Source organism: Heptranchias perlo, chromosome 16 (assembly GCF_035084215.1).
Source record: "Heptranchias perlo isolate sHepPer1 chromosome 16, sHepPer1.hap1, whole genome shotgun sequence".
Classification (NCBI taxonomy): domain Eukaryota; kingdom Metazoa; phylum Chordata; class Chondrichthyes; order Hexanchiformes; family Hexanchidae; genus Heptranchias; species Heptranchias perlo.
Genome location: NC_090340.1, coordinates 27041697 through 27059097, shown reverse-complemented (window position 1 = coordinate 27059097; position 17401 = coordinate 27041697). Strand labels below are relative to the sequence as shown.

The window sequence follows — 17401 nt, the reverse complement described above, 5'->3', positions numbered from 1 at the left end:
TAAGTGCCGCTTGATAGCACTGTTGACGACACCTTCCATCACTTTGCTGATGATTGAAAGTAGACTGATGGAGCGGTAATTGGCCGGATTGGATTTGTCCTGCTTTTTGTGGACAGAACATAACTGGGCAATTTTCCACATTGTCGGGTGAATGTCAATGTTGTAGCTGCACTGGAACAGCTTGGCTAGAGGTGCGGCTAGTTCTGGATTACAAGTCTTCAGCACTACAGCCGGGATGTTGTCGGGGCCCATAGCCTCTGTTGTATCCAGTGCACTCAGCTGTTTCTTGATATCACGTGGAGTGAATCGAATTGGCTGAAGACTGGCTTCTGTGATGGTGGGGATATCGGGAGGAGGCCGAGATGGATCATCCGTTCGGCACTTCTGGTTGAAGATGGTTGCAAACACTTCAGCCTTGTCTTTTGCACTCACGTGCTGGACTCTGCCATCATTGAGGATGGGGATACTCACAGAGCCTCCTCCTCCCATTAGTAATTTAATTGCCCACCACCATTCACGACTGCAGAGCTTTGATCTGATCCATTGGCTGTGGAATCGCTTAGCTCTGTCTATAGCATGCTGCTTCCGCTGTTTAGCATGCATGTAGTCCTGTGTTTTAGCTTCACCAGGTTGGCACCTCATTTTTAGGTACGCTTGGTGCTGCTCCTGGCATGCTCTTCTACACTCCTCATTGAACCAGGGTTGATCTCCTGGCTTGTTGGTAATGGTAGAGTGAGGAATATGCCGGGCCATGAGGTTACAGATTGTGGTGGAATACAATTCTGCTGCTGCTGATGGCCCACAGCGCCTCATTGATGCTCAGTTTTGAGCTGCTAGATCTGTTCTGAATCTATCCCATTTAGCACGGTGGTAGTGCCACACAACACATTGGCTGGTGTCCTCAGTGTGAAGACGGGACTTCATCTCCACAAGGATTGTTTGGTGGTCACTCCTACTAATACTGTCATGGACAGATGCATCTGCGACAGGTAGATTGATGAGGACAATTTCTGGTAGGTTTTTCCCTCGTGTTGGTCGCTCACCACCTGCCGCAGGCCCAGTCTGGCAGCTGTGTCCTTCAGGACTCGGCCAGCTTGGTCAGTAGTGGTGCTACCGAGCCACTCTTAGTGATGGACATTGAAGTCCCCCACCCAGAGTACATTCTGTGCCCTTGCTACCCTCAGTGCTTCCTCCAAGTGGTGCTCAACATGGAGGAGCTCTGATTCATCAGATGAGGGAGGGCGGTAGGTGGTTATCAGCAGGAGGTTTCCTTGCCCACGTTTGGCCTGATGCTATGAGATTTCATGGGGTGCGGAGTCAATGTTGAGGACTCCCAGGGCCACTCCCTCCTGACTGTATATCACTGTACTGCCACCTCTGGTGGGGTGTGCTGCCAATGGGACAGGACATACCCAGGGATGGTGATGGAAGAGTCTGGGATGTGGCTGAAAGGAATGATTCTGTGAGTATGGCTATTTCAGGCTGTTGGTTGACTAGTCTGTGGGGCAGCTCTCCCAATTTTGGCACAAGTCCCCAGATGTTAGTGAGGAGGACTTTGCAGGGTCGACTGGGCTTGGTTTGCCTTTGTCATGTCCGGTGCCTAGTGGTCCACCTGGTTTTATTCTTATTATGACTTTCTGTAGCAAGATTGTACAACTGAGTGGCTTGCTAGGCCATTAAGAATCAACCACATTGCTATAGGCCAGACTAGGTAAGGACGGCAGGTTTCCTTCCCTAAAGGACATTAGTGAACCAGATGGGTTTTTACGACAATCCGGTAGTTTCATGGCCACCATTACTGATCCTAATTTTTTTAAAATTCCAGATTTTTATTTAATTAAATTTAAATTCCTCGGTTGTCGTGGCGGGATTTGAACTTGTGACTCTGGATTATTGGTCCAGGCCTCTAGGTTACTAGTTCAGTAACATAACCACTATGCTACTGTACCCAAGTATTTCAGATGGCATGGCTATAAAAAGCAGCTCAGAGAAACCAGAGGCCAAATCCAACTGCATGTTATAAAGTGAGATTTCAGGGAGAGGAAGTGCTAGACTTGCCAAGCTTGTCAGCATTGGGGAACATGCAGGGTAATTTGTAACTGAAGAAATAACCCAGTGATCTGTGGCTCAGAGATATCTTGGAGGAGAATGGAATAGATAAGAAATCTATTATTGGCACTGTGAGAGATACACCAGCCCCTGACAGAGCTGAGCTGATGGGAAAGATGAATGGGTGACTATAGACACAGCTGGTGGGAAAAATGTTTTGTGTTTCTTAAAGCTTGAAGCAAGGTAAGAGGACGAGGAAGCTAGTTTTTCGTTAGTGAGATGCACATAATAGAGTTAAAACTTATTAAACACCATCTGTCATCTAAAGGTTGATGGGGTTCTAATTGTGGCTTTCTAAATTTCAGTTTGTTCCTTTTCTTTCTTTCTCAAGCTGCTGAACACAAGTTTTGCTACTTGCTCCTCAATATCACAAGCAGTGGTGCTGTGACTGAGATACTGGCCTCGATATTATCCCCCCACCCCCCACGATGGGCGGGAGGAGGAAAAACAGCGGCTGGAGGCCGCAGCTGGGGACCCTTGTTGACGGTCCCAGGCAATCGGGAGGGGATCACGGCTACAGCTTAAGAACACGCAACGCTACCGGGCAGTGGGTAGTGAGGCGTCATGGCGAGGCGGGACACTTCATTAACGTATTTAAATCAGCCTCCCACAGTGCAATTGGGAGCCTGATTTAAATTTAACTGCTGCCGGCTGGGTTACCCAGGGCTCGGGAAACCCGGCAGCGAAATGGGAGGCTCCAGAAGGTGAGTGGTTTTTGTAGCATCACTTGTGGGCTAAGCAGGAGTGCTCCCCCTGGGCCCCTCAAGGCAGTCTTCGGCCTCCCTTCTGCCAGTCGTGGCCTCTCTCTAGCCCCTGCTGCAATCGGCGACCTCCACCCCCCCCCCACAACCCCAAAGCCCCTATCTGTAGCTGCAATCCCCTCCTGATTGCGTGGGACCGTCCCCAAGGGTCCCCGGCTACAGCCTCCAGTCGCTGTTTTTGCCAGCCGGCTCAGTCCGTCAATTTGGCCATGTGCCAGGTGGGAAACGGAAGAAATAAATTATAATTAGGTCCTGCCGTTAAATTCGGCTGGACCTCCGTGTCCCCGTCCTTGCCTGGTTTCCCCCGCACCCTCCCCTCCTCCCTGTAAATATCGAGGCCATTGTCTCCACAATGCCAACCCTCTGGATCTTTTTCTGTGCTCTCAGAAACTACAAGGGCCAGTTGCACTCGTTGCAATTGCCTCCTTGTTGTTATTCTACCTAATATGTTGAAAGAAAAGTGGAGCCTTAAAACCATACCTCGTGTACCATACCTCGTGTACCATACCTCGTGTGTATTTTTGTTGGTGGCTCATGTAGAGAAGAATGTTGGCACAGACTTCATGAGCAGAATGGCCTCTTTCTATGCTGTAACATTCTATGATCTTACTGAATAAATCCCAGTACATTTAAGTTGCATTTTGACCAATTGCCCAGTTACGGTAACCAATTCTAAGCAACTTGCAGTGTTTGTATCAATATCAGCTACCTTCTGTAAAACTGGATCTGAGTGATTCCACACAAAATACTGTAATCCATGCTGGCTGGTCCATGAGTACTTGATCTTAATCCATTAATTTGTAATAGTTTTAAACTTGCCACGGGGGCAGTATTGATTACATGTATCTGTTAATCAAATATTAGTGTAACTTTTAGAAATCACTCCACACTCGTATCCCCGTCTGAAACAGCCAACACATATAGTCAGAACTATAGGCCACGTATGTTGATTTGCAGGTTTTCTGTCACCCACAGTTCATTTGTGTATGCATGTTCTTTTTAACCCTGGGTTTATATATACTGTATTCTGCCTGGAAATTTGAGATACTACAAGTGTTTGGTCACAGTAGAAAATAAGCCTCAGTGAATTTGATTTGCAGTTAATAATGTGGCTATTTGTTCAAGAAAAGAATTGCTTCTATTAAGGCCACATGTGATTTAGAGGTCACACCAGCCAATTCAAAATGCAAAATATTCATGCATAATGTAAAAATATGATATCATTGACAATTAATTCTGGAAATCTGTGTTCTGCTGTTTGAACTTTTAAACACAGTTGGAAGTTATACACACTCCTGCAAAGTCCATTAAAGGCTGCATTCAGCAGTAAATGTTTTTCTTGGCTTTCCACCACTGTATTGCTCCCGGTGGAGAAAGGTTTCCTCTGGACACATTCGGGGCAGTGTTCCGACTAAACGCTCCCAGTGCGAGGTCTCCCTGTCAGCAATGCGTATTGGAAATTCGGGCAGGTGCAGTATGTGATTTTACGACTATAGTGATTGGAAAGTCAGACACAGCGTGCCCCTGATTTATTTCTGGCTGTTGCTGGCTCCCCACCCCAACGTTCAAAAACGACCACTTCTGTATTCTTCATTAAGCAGGTTTCTGATTTTGATACTGATAATTCACAGAGAAAATCTTCCCACGTGTAAGGAATTCTACCAAGTTGCAAGAATAGGGAGGAGAGGGGCCCCTAGCACAGTAATCCATGTAAAAAGCAAGAATGCTTTTACTTTTTCTCATTGAAAGGTCAGTGCTGCTGTGCAACCAGCCACTGTGAGCTATTTGAGACTGATTTGGAGTGAGTTGCCCTCTATTCTAGTTTATTGGAGTATACCCTGTCTCTGCAGCCTTCCACTAATGATTCAGCCAGCATCAGAAATCCATCAAAGCGGAATTGTGTGTGTGATCCTATGTGCAGAGTACAGTAGCATAGTGGTTATGCTACTGAACTAGGAATCCAGAGAACCATAGCAATTTGAATTCAGTTTACAAAATCTGGAAATAAAAAAAAGACTGGTATCAATAAAACCCAACTGGGACGAAAACCTGCTGTCTGTACATGGTCTGGCCTATATGTGACTCCAGTCCCACATGGCTGACTCTTCAACTATATTGGTCAGCCTGCCTATCATTTATTTAAAACAAATGATGATCTGTTCCTAAGACTGTGCACAATCACAAGGTAATTACAGATTAGGAAGGTCAATCAACCCATCTTAATTCATCCACCTAGAAAGACCCTACAGTCCCCCCCACCTTTCAGCATCCAATTAGTTCTTAAACGATTCCAGGGTTTATGCCTCCATTATTCTAGCTGAAAGTTTATTCTACATGTTGAACATTTTTTTTGAAGAACTCCCTGATAAAAATCTTAAATTTACCTTTTTACTTGTTTGAACCCTTGTCCTGCTTTTGTAATTTAATTTAAAGTAATATTCTGGATTCACCTTTTCCCTTCCGTTAACTATCTTACATACCTCTATAAGATCACCTTTCAGATGCCTCTTTTCTAGGCTAAAAAGCCCAAGTTTCTTCAGTCTTCCTTCAGCCTTGGCTGTACACTAATGATTTTGTGGTAGTCAGAGGGTTGTGGGTTCAAGACTCACTCCAGAGACTTGAGCTCATAATCCAGGCTGACAGTTTAGTGTCGTACTGAGGGAGTGATGCACTGTTGGAGGTGCCGTCTTTCGGATGAGGTACCGTCTGCCCTCCCAGGTGGACGTAAAAGATCCCATAGCACAAATCAAAGAAGAGCAGGGGTGCCCTGGCCAATATTTATCCCTCAACCAACACTACTAAAGCAGATGATCTGGCCATTTATCTCATTGCTGTTTGTGAGATCTTGCTGTGCACAAATTGGTTGCTGCATTTCTCTACATTACAACAGTGGCTACATTTCAAAAGTACTTCATTGGCTTTGGGGCGTCCTGAGGTCATGAAAGATGCTATAGAAATGCTAGTTCTTTCTTTCTGCTCTCTAAGTAAATTTCAACCAATGTTAGGAAGAAATTATTTACCCAAAGGGAGATTAATGTTTGGAACAGTCTGCTAGGCAGGGTAGTAGAGCCGAAACTCTAGGGTTGCACGAAGTGTAGTTTGACACTAAAATGGCAGAGATGGAGTCCTGGAGTGCTCAACATCAATGGCTCAAAATGAGCTTTTCTGTTCTTTGACTTCATATTTTTTAATGTTCTTTAGGACAAATTGAGTTAAGTGTTCCATGAACTTCGATGATGTTATTTTACAGGTGGATCAATAATTTTGGCAATTGAGTAATATTACAGTCAGGTTGTGAACTTTAACTTTTTTCCCCTTTAAATAGGAATTGATTGACTTGAAGATGCTACAGTGTAAGAGAGTTGTGAATGGTGAGTTGACAAACAAAATTTTTCTTAACATGATTTTCCCTCCCCCCTTTTCTTTTAAGAATGAACATTTAAGTAATTTTTCACATATTTAGCAAAAGAAGTTGAGTGAATTAAATGAAACTGTTGGTATTATAACCATGGAACAGCATTCAAAGCAGAATGTAAATACACTACATGAATTGGGAACCTGACTACTGTTGGGTTTAACATAGTATTTTGTATTCATTGGCAAGTTGCTTGATGAAAATATTTTCAAATGAGATGAGAGGGTTGTCCTATGAGGAGAGGATGAGTAAAATGCGCCTATATTCTCTGGAGTTTAGAAGAATGGGAGGTGATCTCATTGAAATGTATAAAATTCTTATAGGGCTTGATAGGGTAGATGCTGAGAGGCTGTTTCCCCTGGCTGGAGAGTCTAGAAATAGGGATTATAGAGTCATAGAGTCATACAGCACGGATAGAGGCCCTTCGGCCCATCGTGTCCGTGCCGGCCATCAGCCCTGTCTACTCTAATCCCATATTCCAGCATTTGGTCCGTAGCCTTGTATGCTATGGCATTTCAAGTGCTCATCCAAATGCTTCTTGAATGTTGTGAGGGTTCCTGCCTCCACAACCCTTTCAGGCAGTGAGTTCCAGACTCCAACCACCCTCTGGGTGAAAAAGTTCTTTCTCAAATCCCCTCTAAACCTCCCGCCTTTTACCTTGAATCTATGTCCCCTTGTTATAGAACCCTCAACGAAGGGAAAAAGCTCCTTAGTATCCATCCTATCTGTGCCCCTCATAATTTTGTACACCTCAATCATGTCCCCCCTCAGCCTCCTCTGCTCCAAGGAAAACAAACCCAATCTTCCCAGTCTCTCTTCATAGCTGAAGCGCTCCAGCCCTGGTAACATCCTGGTGAATCTCCTCTGCACCCTCTCCAAAGCGATCACATCCTTCCTGTAGTGTGGCGACCAGAACTGCACACAGTACTCCAGCTGTGGCCTAACCAGTGTTTTATACAGCTCCATCATAACCTCCTTGCTCTTATATTCTATGCCTCGGCTAATAAAGGCAAGTATCCCATATGCCTTCTTTACCACCTTATCTACCTGTTCCGCCGCCTTCAGGGATCTGTGAACTTGCACACCAAGATCCCTCTGACCCTTTGTCTTGCCTAGGGTCCTCCCATTCATTGTGTATTCCCTTGCCTTGTTAGTCCCTCCAAAGTGCATCACCTCGCACTTTTCCGGGTTAAATTCCATTTGCCACTGTTCCGTCCATCTGACCAACCCATCTATATCGTCCTGCAGACTGAGGCTATCCTCCTCACTATTTACCACCCTACCAATCTTTGTATCATCAGCGAACTTACTGATCATACCTTTTACATTCATATCCAAGTAATTAATGTAGACCACAAACAGCAAGGGACCCAGCACCGATCCCTGTGGTACCCCACTGGCCACAGGCTTCCAGTCACAAAAACAACCTTCGACCATCACCCTCTGCCTTCTGCCACTAAGCCAGTTTTGTATCCAAAGTGCCAAGGCACCCTGGATTCCATGGGCTCGTACCTTCTTGACCAGTCTCCTGTGGGGGACTTTATCGAAGGCCTTACTGAAATCCATGTATACCACATCCACTGCGTTACCCTCATCCACACGCCTAGTCACCCCCTCAAAAAATTCAATCAAATTAGTCAGACATGATCTTCCCTTGACAAAGCCATGTTGACTATCCCTGATTAATCCTTGCTTCTCCAAGTGGAGACTAATTTTGTCCTTCAGAATTTTTTCCAATAATTTTCCTACCACTGATGTTAGGCTCACTGGCCTGTAGTTCCCCGGTTTTTCCCTACTCCCCTTCTTGAATAATGGTATTACATTAGCGGTTCTCCAGTCCTCTGGCACATCCCCTGTGGCCAGAGAGGTTCTGAATATATGTGTCAGAGCCCCCGCAATCTCCTCCTTTGCCTCACACAGTAGCCTGGGATACATTTCGTCCGGACCTGGGGATTTATCCATTTTTAGGCCTGCTAAAACCGCCAATACCTCCTCCCGCTCGATGTTAATATGTTCGATTATAGTCACAGAATAAGGGGTCGGCCGTTTAGGACCGAGATGAGGAAACATTTCTTCACTCAGAGGGTTGTGAATCTTTGGAATTCTCCACCCCAGAGGGATGCTCAGTCGTTGAGCATATTCAAGATTGAGATTGATAGATTTTTGGACACTAAGGGATTCAAGGAATATGGGGATAGGGCAGGAAAATGATGTTGAGGTTGAAGATCAGCCATGACCTTGAATGGCGGAGCAGACTTGAGGGGCCCTATGGCCTACTCCTACTCCTATTTCTTATGTTCTTAGGTAAAGGGAATATTGGGCAATCTACCTTATATAGCTATAAACTGTCACAGAAATTGATTATCAAAGATACCATTTTATTGTTTTTACCACTTTTCCCCACCACTGATCCCCAATCATTTTTACACATGCACTTATCCATCTGGTGAATCCCATTCTAAGCCTGTCTTTCCATTTGCTTTTCTCAGAGGCGCTGGACACCATAGATTACGTTGCAACTGATGAGCGAGTAATTTTTAGGACCTGTGAAAGAGAAAAGAATCACGTTGTCTTCCAAATGGTAAGAAATAAACATCCGTTACAATGGAAATTTATAAAAACTACTGATGGTTCACAATAGTTGTCTTATTTGGATGGCTGCAAATGCTTGAGCTGAGTTAGCCCTGGATTAGTTGCATAGCTCTGTATGTCACGCAATTATGAGTCCAGAAAATAAACCTTTCGTATATGCATAATGACAAATTTAGGAGGAAGGGGAATGTGAAGATGTACAAAACTCCTAACAGCAATGATTTCAGGACGCTGAAAATTCTTGTATACAACCTGTGTACGGGCCATTGAAATGAAATTTTAAACAGGTTTGTTAGTGTATCATATGTAAAAGATTACAGGTGTCATTTTATATGCAAGACATCAGAATACTTCAGACAAGACTGCTGAAAGCAGTTTCAGTGAAAGGTGTCATGCACACTTGTAACACGAGATGGTAACAAGTTTACATCACTAGCTACAAACCCATTGGCTGAGAAATTTGGCCGTGCAGTGCCCGGAAAACAGGCACTGAACGGTCTCCAGTCTGGTGGGTAGGAAGTGCATGCTCATCACTTACATATTGGTAAAGGCCAAAACATCGGCCTGCAGTGCCCACGCCTCCAGATTGGCTCCAGTCGAAACGTGCTCTCTGTTATCGGGAGTTCTTCTGTAAGAATAGAGTTTCTGGGAGAAATGTTTGCAGAAAAGACGGAGGCTACCCTCCCCTATGGAGCCCACTGTCTATTTATTCAGCCTGACATTTCCCTGTCTTGTGTCTGTTTTTGCAAGTTTTTTTTCCCCCACTTTCATCCTTTAAAACCCTTTCCATTGCTTCTAGGTTATCACCTGTCAGGGATACATTAGTCTACTTTGCAGAATTCTCTCCTTTTTAAAATTCGACCTGATTAGGTCCAAATGTGTTCCCTTCATCTTTGCCACAGATTGATCGATCATTCCCATCAAAGCCTCTTTCAAAGCTGACATCTCCTGAATCTTGTTGGTAGCTGGTTTTCTCACTCCCCAACAACAACCCCAGGGATGGGGATAGGAGTGGGTGGAGAGGCAGATATCTCCGGCGTGATTTTTTCCCCCACTTTTATTATTTTCCCATTTGTGCTTATCCCACCTTAATATGCCTGTTGCTGGATTTACTTTGGTAGTATTATGTTTTCTGAGGATTGAACAACGCAGGATTGGCTTTTGGACTAGTCTACAGGTGCGAGCACTGTTTGAAATGAATGGAGTCACATTGAGCTGCAGGTGAATCCTTCTCTCAGTGACCTCGCTGGATCAGCCTGGAGGGAAGGGAGTTCTGAAATGTCTGGTCTCCATTGGGGTGGGAAATTTAACTTTAGTTTTTTTTTAAAACCCTAAGAGATATCTTTACAATGGGTGTTTTAGAAATGATAGAATAGGTCAGAAGGGAGGTGGTATAGTCTTCCAGGTCAAAGATAACCAATGCTAGAGTTATTAGTCCATCAGCAACAGCTGAATCTGCTTGGATTCAATTAGTTCAATGATCCTTTATGTTTTTACTTGGACATTGCAGAATGTTTTAAAAGAGAAAAAGAAAAGAAAGACCAGTATTTCTATAGTGCCTTTCATGGCCTCAGGACATCCCATGTTGCTTCACAGCCAATGAAGTACTTCTTTGAAGTGTTGTCACTGTTGTGATGTAGAAAACAAGGCAGCCAATTTGCGCACAGCCAGGTCCCACAAACAGCAGTGTGATAATGGCCAGATAATCGGATTTTTAGTTGTTGGTTGAGGGATAAATATTGGGCAGGATACCGGGGAAGAACTCCCCTGCTCTTCTTCGAAATAGTGCCATGGGATCTTTTACATGTTGCAAAAAATGCCTCCTAGAATTTACTGCCCCTTGAAACTAAATCAGGTTTAAGTGTTTAACTAGGAGGTGTCCCAGTGTGAGTCTTAAATAATGACATGTGAGTTGCAACAAAGTTCACTACTTAGAAATAGTGCCGTTAAGAATTTGATGACATTATGCTAATGAGCCATGTCACTTTGATTTCATTGTGTGCTGCTGTCTTTGTATTGTAAAGTAGGGTCGTTTATACTTAAGTGGGAGCTACACATTGCTTCAAAAACTTTTCTTGTATGGTCCTGTCTGGAAATTACTCGTTATTTTTTCAATTTCTTTTTGTTCTTTTATATTGCAGGGTACAGCTGATGCTCAGAGAGCTCTGACAGTTGCACAGCTTGTGTAAGTCTTTCCAAGCCCATTCACAGCTCCAGTAACAGCGCTCAGTGTTAACTTGCTGTAAAGTGCCCTCAAAGAACATTTACACGATAAGTGGATATAAGGGCATTAAACTACGAGGAATGGAGAGTCTAATGTAATAGAGCGAAATGTGATTTATAATTGGTAAAGAGATTGAAGCCATTAATTGGTTATTAAGTACAGCCCTGTTTCCTCATGAACACATTGATGGGAGAACATTGGAGAACTGTCAATTCTGAATCTTTCACAAATCCAGCCATTAAATTAAATGGAGGCTAAGTTACAGAAGGGGAGAGGGAGAAGGAAGCCGCCTAACTACTGCAGAGTCAATGTTGTACTTGGCTGTCAGTAAGTCTTTCATGACAAATTGGGGAAAAACAATATCTTGCAACATGCTTGTGAATATTCCTATTGTTATTTTTCTTTTCTCCTCTGAAAAAATGGAGCCAAAATATAAGTTTTAAACCTCCACTGAAGGGTCTTTATCAGGGCAACCCAATGAACGCTACATTCGGCCTCAGTGCCCCTCGGGTTGAGGAAGAAATGCAGCTCGGGCTCCCCTGCTGATCATTATCTAGCGACATTTGTTGGAAAGTGCATTTCTATGGATTCCAGCTGAGGACAGAATGAGGCTTTATGTAATGCCCCCCCCGCCCCCCTATATATGGTTATATAGCCCATCACCATTCAGTCTAGAATCACACATGAATTGATCCCTTGCACGAGGCCTAGTGGCTTGTAACCCATAACTATACCTCAGGAAAGGGTCAGTGAATTGAAGAGGGGAGAGAAGAAAGCCGATGGAGGAAAAAAAGCACAGTATCACAATTAAAAAGTGTCCTCCAAACCTCTCTTATTTATATATTTCAACACCGTATGTTTACTAATTAATTGACTGTGACTTTTATTTGGAAAAAAAAGACGGCTCCAGAAAAATCCAGCTAAAGACGATAAATAATCAATCAGGAATCCAGCACCCGATCACTATCCAGTGACTCCTGATGGAAAGTGCCCATGTGTGTATGTTGAGAGAGAATGAGATTGGGTGCAGTAACACTTGGTTTCTGTAACACTTTCCCTATCATACTTTCCCCCATACTTTGTTGATAACCACCCCATTGTTATAAAACAGTGTATCCTCCAACTCACCTGAGCAATGTCACAGGAGATTATATCAAAAGTCTTGTGTTTAATGTGATATTTGTCACACTTCCAAATTAAACTTGAAATAAAATAAAAACATCATGAATTACATATTTCACAATATGACGTTGTACCCTATGTGGCACAAACAGTCATATTGTTGTCAAAGAACATATCCTCTCACTCATGGTGAGCAACACATTCATGAACATGCTAGTCATATATTAAGACTCTTGTGTAAAGCGCACACTCCTGTAAGTGTCTCACTAACTCTTGTCACACTTTGCTCTGACTGTGAGCAACATCGCAGAAGATCAACTACTACGCAAAAAAAATTATGAATGTAAGGTTTATAAAGCCATAAAGTTTATTTGCAGAATATTTTGCCAAGCATATATATATATATATGTATATATTTATAAAAATATATTTCTAACTTTCCATACAGGGAAGATGATGTAGCTGGAATTGATGTAAATATGGGCTGCCCTAAAGAATATTCTACCAAGGTAAGCTTGCACTTTGTTTTCACCCGACATGATAGATTTTTTTCTTCAGTATAGAATTGTACTTATGCAGTGTGTGATTTATAAAAATAAAGTGTTTGCACCCATAATGCTGAATCAAAACTTCATTACAAACTGAACAAGTATTGTTCATGGTTAGTTGGAATATTTTACTGCATTAACCATGGTGGGGGTAGGGGGATTATTACAAACTGCACATAGTGCAGGGGCACACTACCTAGATAAATGGCGACTGAATTTTTTTTCTGGGAGCCGCCCTGCCCGTTCTAGATTGGGGCTTGTCAGAATTTAGCTGTTTGTAGTCGGGCTGCGTCATAACTTGCATCCCTCTGCTTGGCAGTCCTGTCAATAAAAGATGTCTGACTAAATTAAGTCGGATTTAAGGCAAAGTAAAAAAAATCCCAAGCTATTTTTACAATAGCAACTAGTGAATAAACAGTCAGCCTGACGAGCTGTTATGCCACATCCACCTTAAAGAGTTGCCTCCAACAGTGCACTTGTTGTCAGAGACACTTTTGGCAGCATAGACAGCACGGGAGCAATGAGTCCTGCACGGAACGGAGAGGGTGGACTTGATCGGTTTCTTCCCCGACCAGACGGTCGATGCCATTTGGCAGAATGTCTCATTGCCGGAACTGACCAACAGGCACCAGGATGTAGCGTGAATGGTGGTGAGAAAGGCCCTCCCAGTGCGGTCCTTCCAACACGCACAGAACCTCAGCACCACCGCGAGCTGCCCTCAAAGCTGTGGCGGGGAGGAGACCATCGTCCACCTCCTGATGGGCCGCCCCTTTGTGCAGAAGGTGTGGAGAGAGATGCGTTGGTATCTGCCCCAGTTCATCCTAAACAGTTCAGTAACACAGGACGCTGTGCTCTACGGGCTGTTCCTCGGGACGCACACCGAGACAGGTATCACCTGCGGCTGTAAGACCATCAGTTTGGTGAAGGAGGCCAGTTGGTCCACCCGAAACCTGCTAGTCTTCCAGCTGAAGGAGCTGTCCACGACCGAGTGTTGCTGACCGGCGGTCAAGGAGAACATGCTGAGGGACGCACTGAGGCGAGGTGCGACCAACGCAAAGGCTCTATGGGGAAGGGCCACCGTATAAAGCCATTCCACCTTGTATTGTATTGCACAGGATGTATTAGAAAATATGTACTGTGTTTTAACATTGTAACGATGAGATCATGGCGTATACGATCTGTACTGCATTGCTTTGTACTGCTGTGCTGCATTTTGTGCCCTTTATTTGAACTGTGTGTAGGCCGTGTGTACCTTTAAATTTTTATGGACTAAATTATATTTTGAAATTTAAAAAAAACAAGACTCTTCTGTGCGTCCGATGGCAGTGGATCCTCCTGCGCGGTTGGAACATATTGCACCTCCTGCAGCACCATCAGTACAACTAGCAGAAGATACCACTTTGCATTGGTCAAAATTTTTAAATGTCTTTTCTTCTGCCGTTGCTATTTCAGTAGTGACTTCTCCTCCACCCAGATCTGTCTCTCAGTGGGGGAAACAGATGTCTAGACTGCAAGCTTCTTGTCACCGACCACTAGCACAGTTTTGTCGTCAGTAGAGAAGACAATAGATGGTGTTTGCGGGGGCAGCAATGGTCCTGCCACTCAATGCTGCATCGCCACTCCCATTTTACAGTGCAATCAGAATTGGAGAAACAGTGCAGCATGAGGAGGGGGTCAAATGATGATTGAAGCTGAGATTCAACTCTTAGCTCTCAAAAGCCCAGTTGTTTCCATCACTGGAACTGCCAGGCGAGCCCAAATAAAAATTCTGTTTTGAAAATTAACTTAAAAATACTGGTTTAAAACAAAAATGAATTTAAAGGGTGAGTTTACAGATATATGATCGTGTACTAATTGCTAGCAACCAGTTAGTCACAAAAATGTTAACTGCATTATATGTTTGTGATAACTATATACTAATAAAATAGAGAAGCAACATACAGTTATTTTAACATACATTTTATGCAGTGTTGATAAAAGCATTTTTCTGGCAATAATCTGATAGGAAAAATTAATTATAAATCACCATTTTTCTCATTACATATTTAGTTCTACTCTATGTAAGTCTGGTTATATGCAACTTCCCGACCTGTTGCATGTAAACAAATGTCACTACAATTGAAAAAGATGGGCTGTGTTCACATATTGTGTCATTATGTTGCTTCTTTGAAATTTACTTCATGGAAAATACAAGACCATTTCACTACAAATCTGTACGGTTGGTCTTTTGTATATACTACAAAAATACACATTACATTAATGTAGCAAAGTCCATTATCCATTAATGCACTTACCCCACAAGCTTCCTGCTTTTTTGCATAAATACCCTAGTCTATGGTCTTGGCACTTATTTGGCAGAGTGTCCTTTTCTTTTATGTGTTCACATTATACTTCAGTTTTGTACTCTCCAGTAGCTTATGAGCAAGATTGGAAATTTGCATGGCTGATTTGTTGTACCACATTGAGTATAATAACTTGCACTGTTGGGTCTGAATGACTGAGTATTGTTCAGATCCTCCCCTCCTGCTGTAATTTAGCCCTTCAAGTTTGTTCTAATCCTGTCTCAGAGGGAAAAAACATTGTTACAAAAGTAGCCATGCTTTTTGAAAATGAACATGTACAGCGCTCTAAGTTGTAGCATTGTATACTCTATGAAGGCCAATGTAAACGGATTATATGCTTATTCAGAAACCTATTTCTGCTTGGATTCATGTCCACTTTATTCATTTTTTATTCGTTCATGGGATTGAGAAGGTGGTGGTGAGCCGCCTTCTCGAACTGCTGCAGTCCGTGTGGTGAAGGTTCTCCCACAGTGCTGTTAGGAAGGGATTTCCAGGATTTTGACCCAGCGACGATGAAGGAATGGCGATATATTTCCAGGTCAGGATGGTGTGTGACTTGGAGGGGAACGTGTAGGTGGTGTTCCCATGTGCCTGCTGCCCTTGTCCTTCTGGGCGGTAGAGGTGGCGGGTTTGGGAGATCCTGTCGAAGAAGCCTTGGCGAGTTGCTACAGTGCATCTTGTAGATGGTACACACTGCAGCCACGGTGCGCCGGTGGTGGAGGGAGTGAATGTTTAAGATGGTGGATGGGGTGCCAATCAAGTGGGCTGCTTTGTCCTGGATGATGTCGAGCTTCTTGTTGGAGCTGCACTCATCCAGGCAAGTTGAGAGTATTCCATCACACTCCTGACTTGTGCCTTGAAGATGGTGGAAAGACTTTGAGTCACTCGCCGCAGAATACCCAGCCTCTGACCTGCTTTTGTAGCCACAGTATTTATGTGGCTGGTCCAGTTAAGTTTCTGGTCAATGGTGACCCCCAGGATGTTGATGGTGGGGGATTCGGCAATGGTAATGCCGTTGAATGTCAAGGGGAGGTGGTTAGACTCTCTCTTGTTGGAGATGGTCATTGCCTGGCACTTGTCTGGCGCGAATGTTACTTGCCACTTATCAGCACAAGCCTGGATGTTGTCCAGATCTTGCTGCATGTGGGCACGGACTGCTTCATTATCTGAGGAGTTGTGAGTGGAACTGTACACTGTGCAATCGTCAGCGAACATCCCCATTTCTGACCTTATGATGGAGGGAAGGTCATTAATGAAGCAGCTGAAGATGGTTGGGCCTAGGACACTGCCCTGAGGAACTTCTGCAGTAATGCTCCGGGGCTGAGATGATTGGCCTCCAACAACGAATACAGTCTTCCTTTGTGCTAGGTATGACTCCAGCCAATGGAGAGTTTTCCCCCTGATTCCCAATGACTTCAATTTTACTAGGGCTCCTTGGTGCCACACTTGGTCAAATGCTGCCTTGATGTCAAGGGCAGTCACTCTCTCCTCACCTCTTTTGTTCATGTTTGGACCAAGGCTGTAATGAGGTCTGGAGCCGAGTGGTCCTGGTGGAACCCAAACTGAGCGTCGATGAGCAGGTTATTGTAGAGTAAGTGCCGCATGATAGCACTGTCGACGACACCTTCCATCACTTTGCTGATAATTGAGAGTAGATTAATGGGTTGGTAGTTGGCCGGATTCGATTTGTCCTGTTTTTGGTGGGCAGGACACACCTGGGCAATTTTCCACTTTGTCGGGTAGATGCCAATGTTGTAGCTGTACTGGAACAGTTTGGCTAGAGGCGTGGCTAGTTCTGGAGCACAAGACTTCAGCACAACTACTACCGGGATGTTGTCGGGGCCCATAAGCTTTGCTGTATTCAGTGCACTCTGCCGTTTCTTGATATGACGTGGAGTGAATCGAATTGGCTGAAGACTGGTGTCAGTGATGGTGGGGATCTCGGGTGGAGGCCGAGATGGATCATCCACTCGGCACTTCAGGCAAGACATGAGGAACCAGACTGTGAGATTTTAATAATCTGACAGAAAATTGCGATAATAGTGAGTTTCAACGCTCAAGATGATGGCAATAATAGCAAATGATGATTGCCAGCTTTTTCACACAACAGTGAAAGATTGAGCAGGCAATGCATTGACTTTAATATAACACTTAGCAGCCCCTGAAATGTGGATTTGGCATCATATGAATACGGCAAAGGTTATGGAGTGGGGAAAATGTGATTTCCTGGAATAGCATTGAGATTTTACCTCATTATCTTAATTAATTCTAATTAACAAGAGGTCTCC

The 17401-nt window shown here is 43.9% G+C and overlaps 1 protein-coding gene across 1 annotated transcript in view; it reads left to right on the top strand.

Annotated features, from left to right (window-relative positions):
* dus2 (dihydrouridine synthase 2) overlaps positions 1-17401 on the top strand; it is a 112622-nt gene that overhangs the window by 13465 nt on the left and 81756 nt on the right. The window contains exons 3-6 of the mRNA XM_067997866.1: positions 6196-6241; positions 8775-8866; positions 11019-11062; positions 12672-12732. Coding sequence (XP_067853967.1) covers positions 6196-6241; positions 8775-8866; positions 11019-11062; positions 12672-12732 — 243 coding nt within the window. The remainder of the gene's footprint in view (positions 1-6195; positions 6242-8774; positions 8867-11018; positions 11063-12671; positions 12733-17401) is intronic.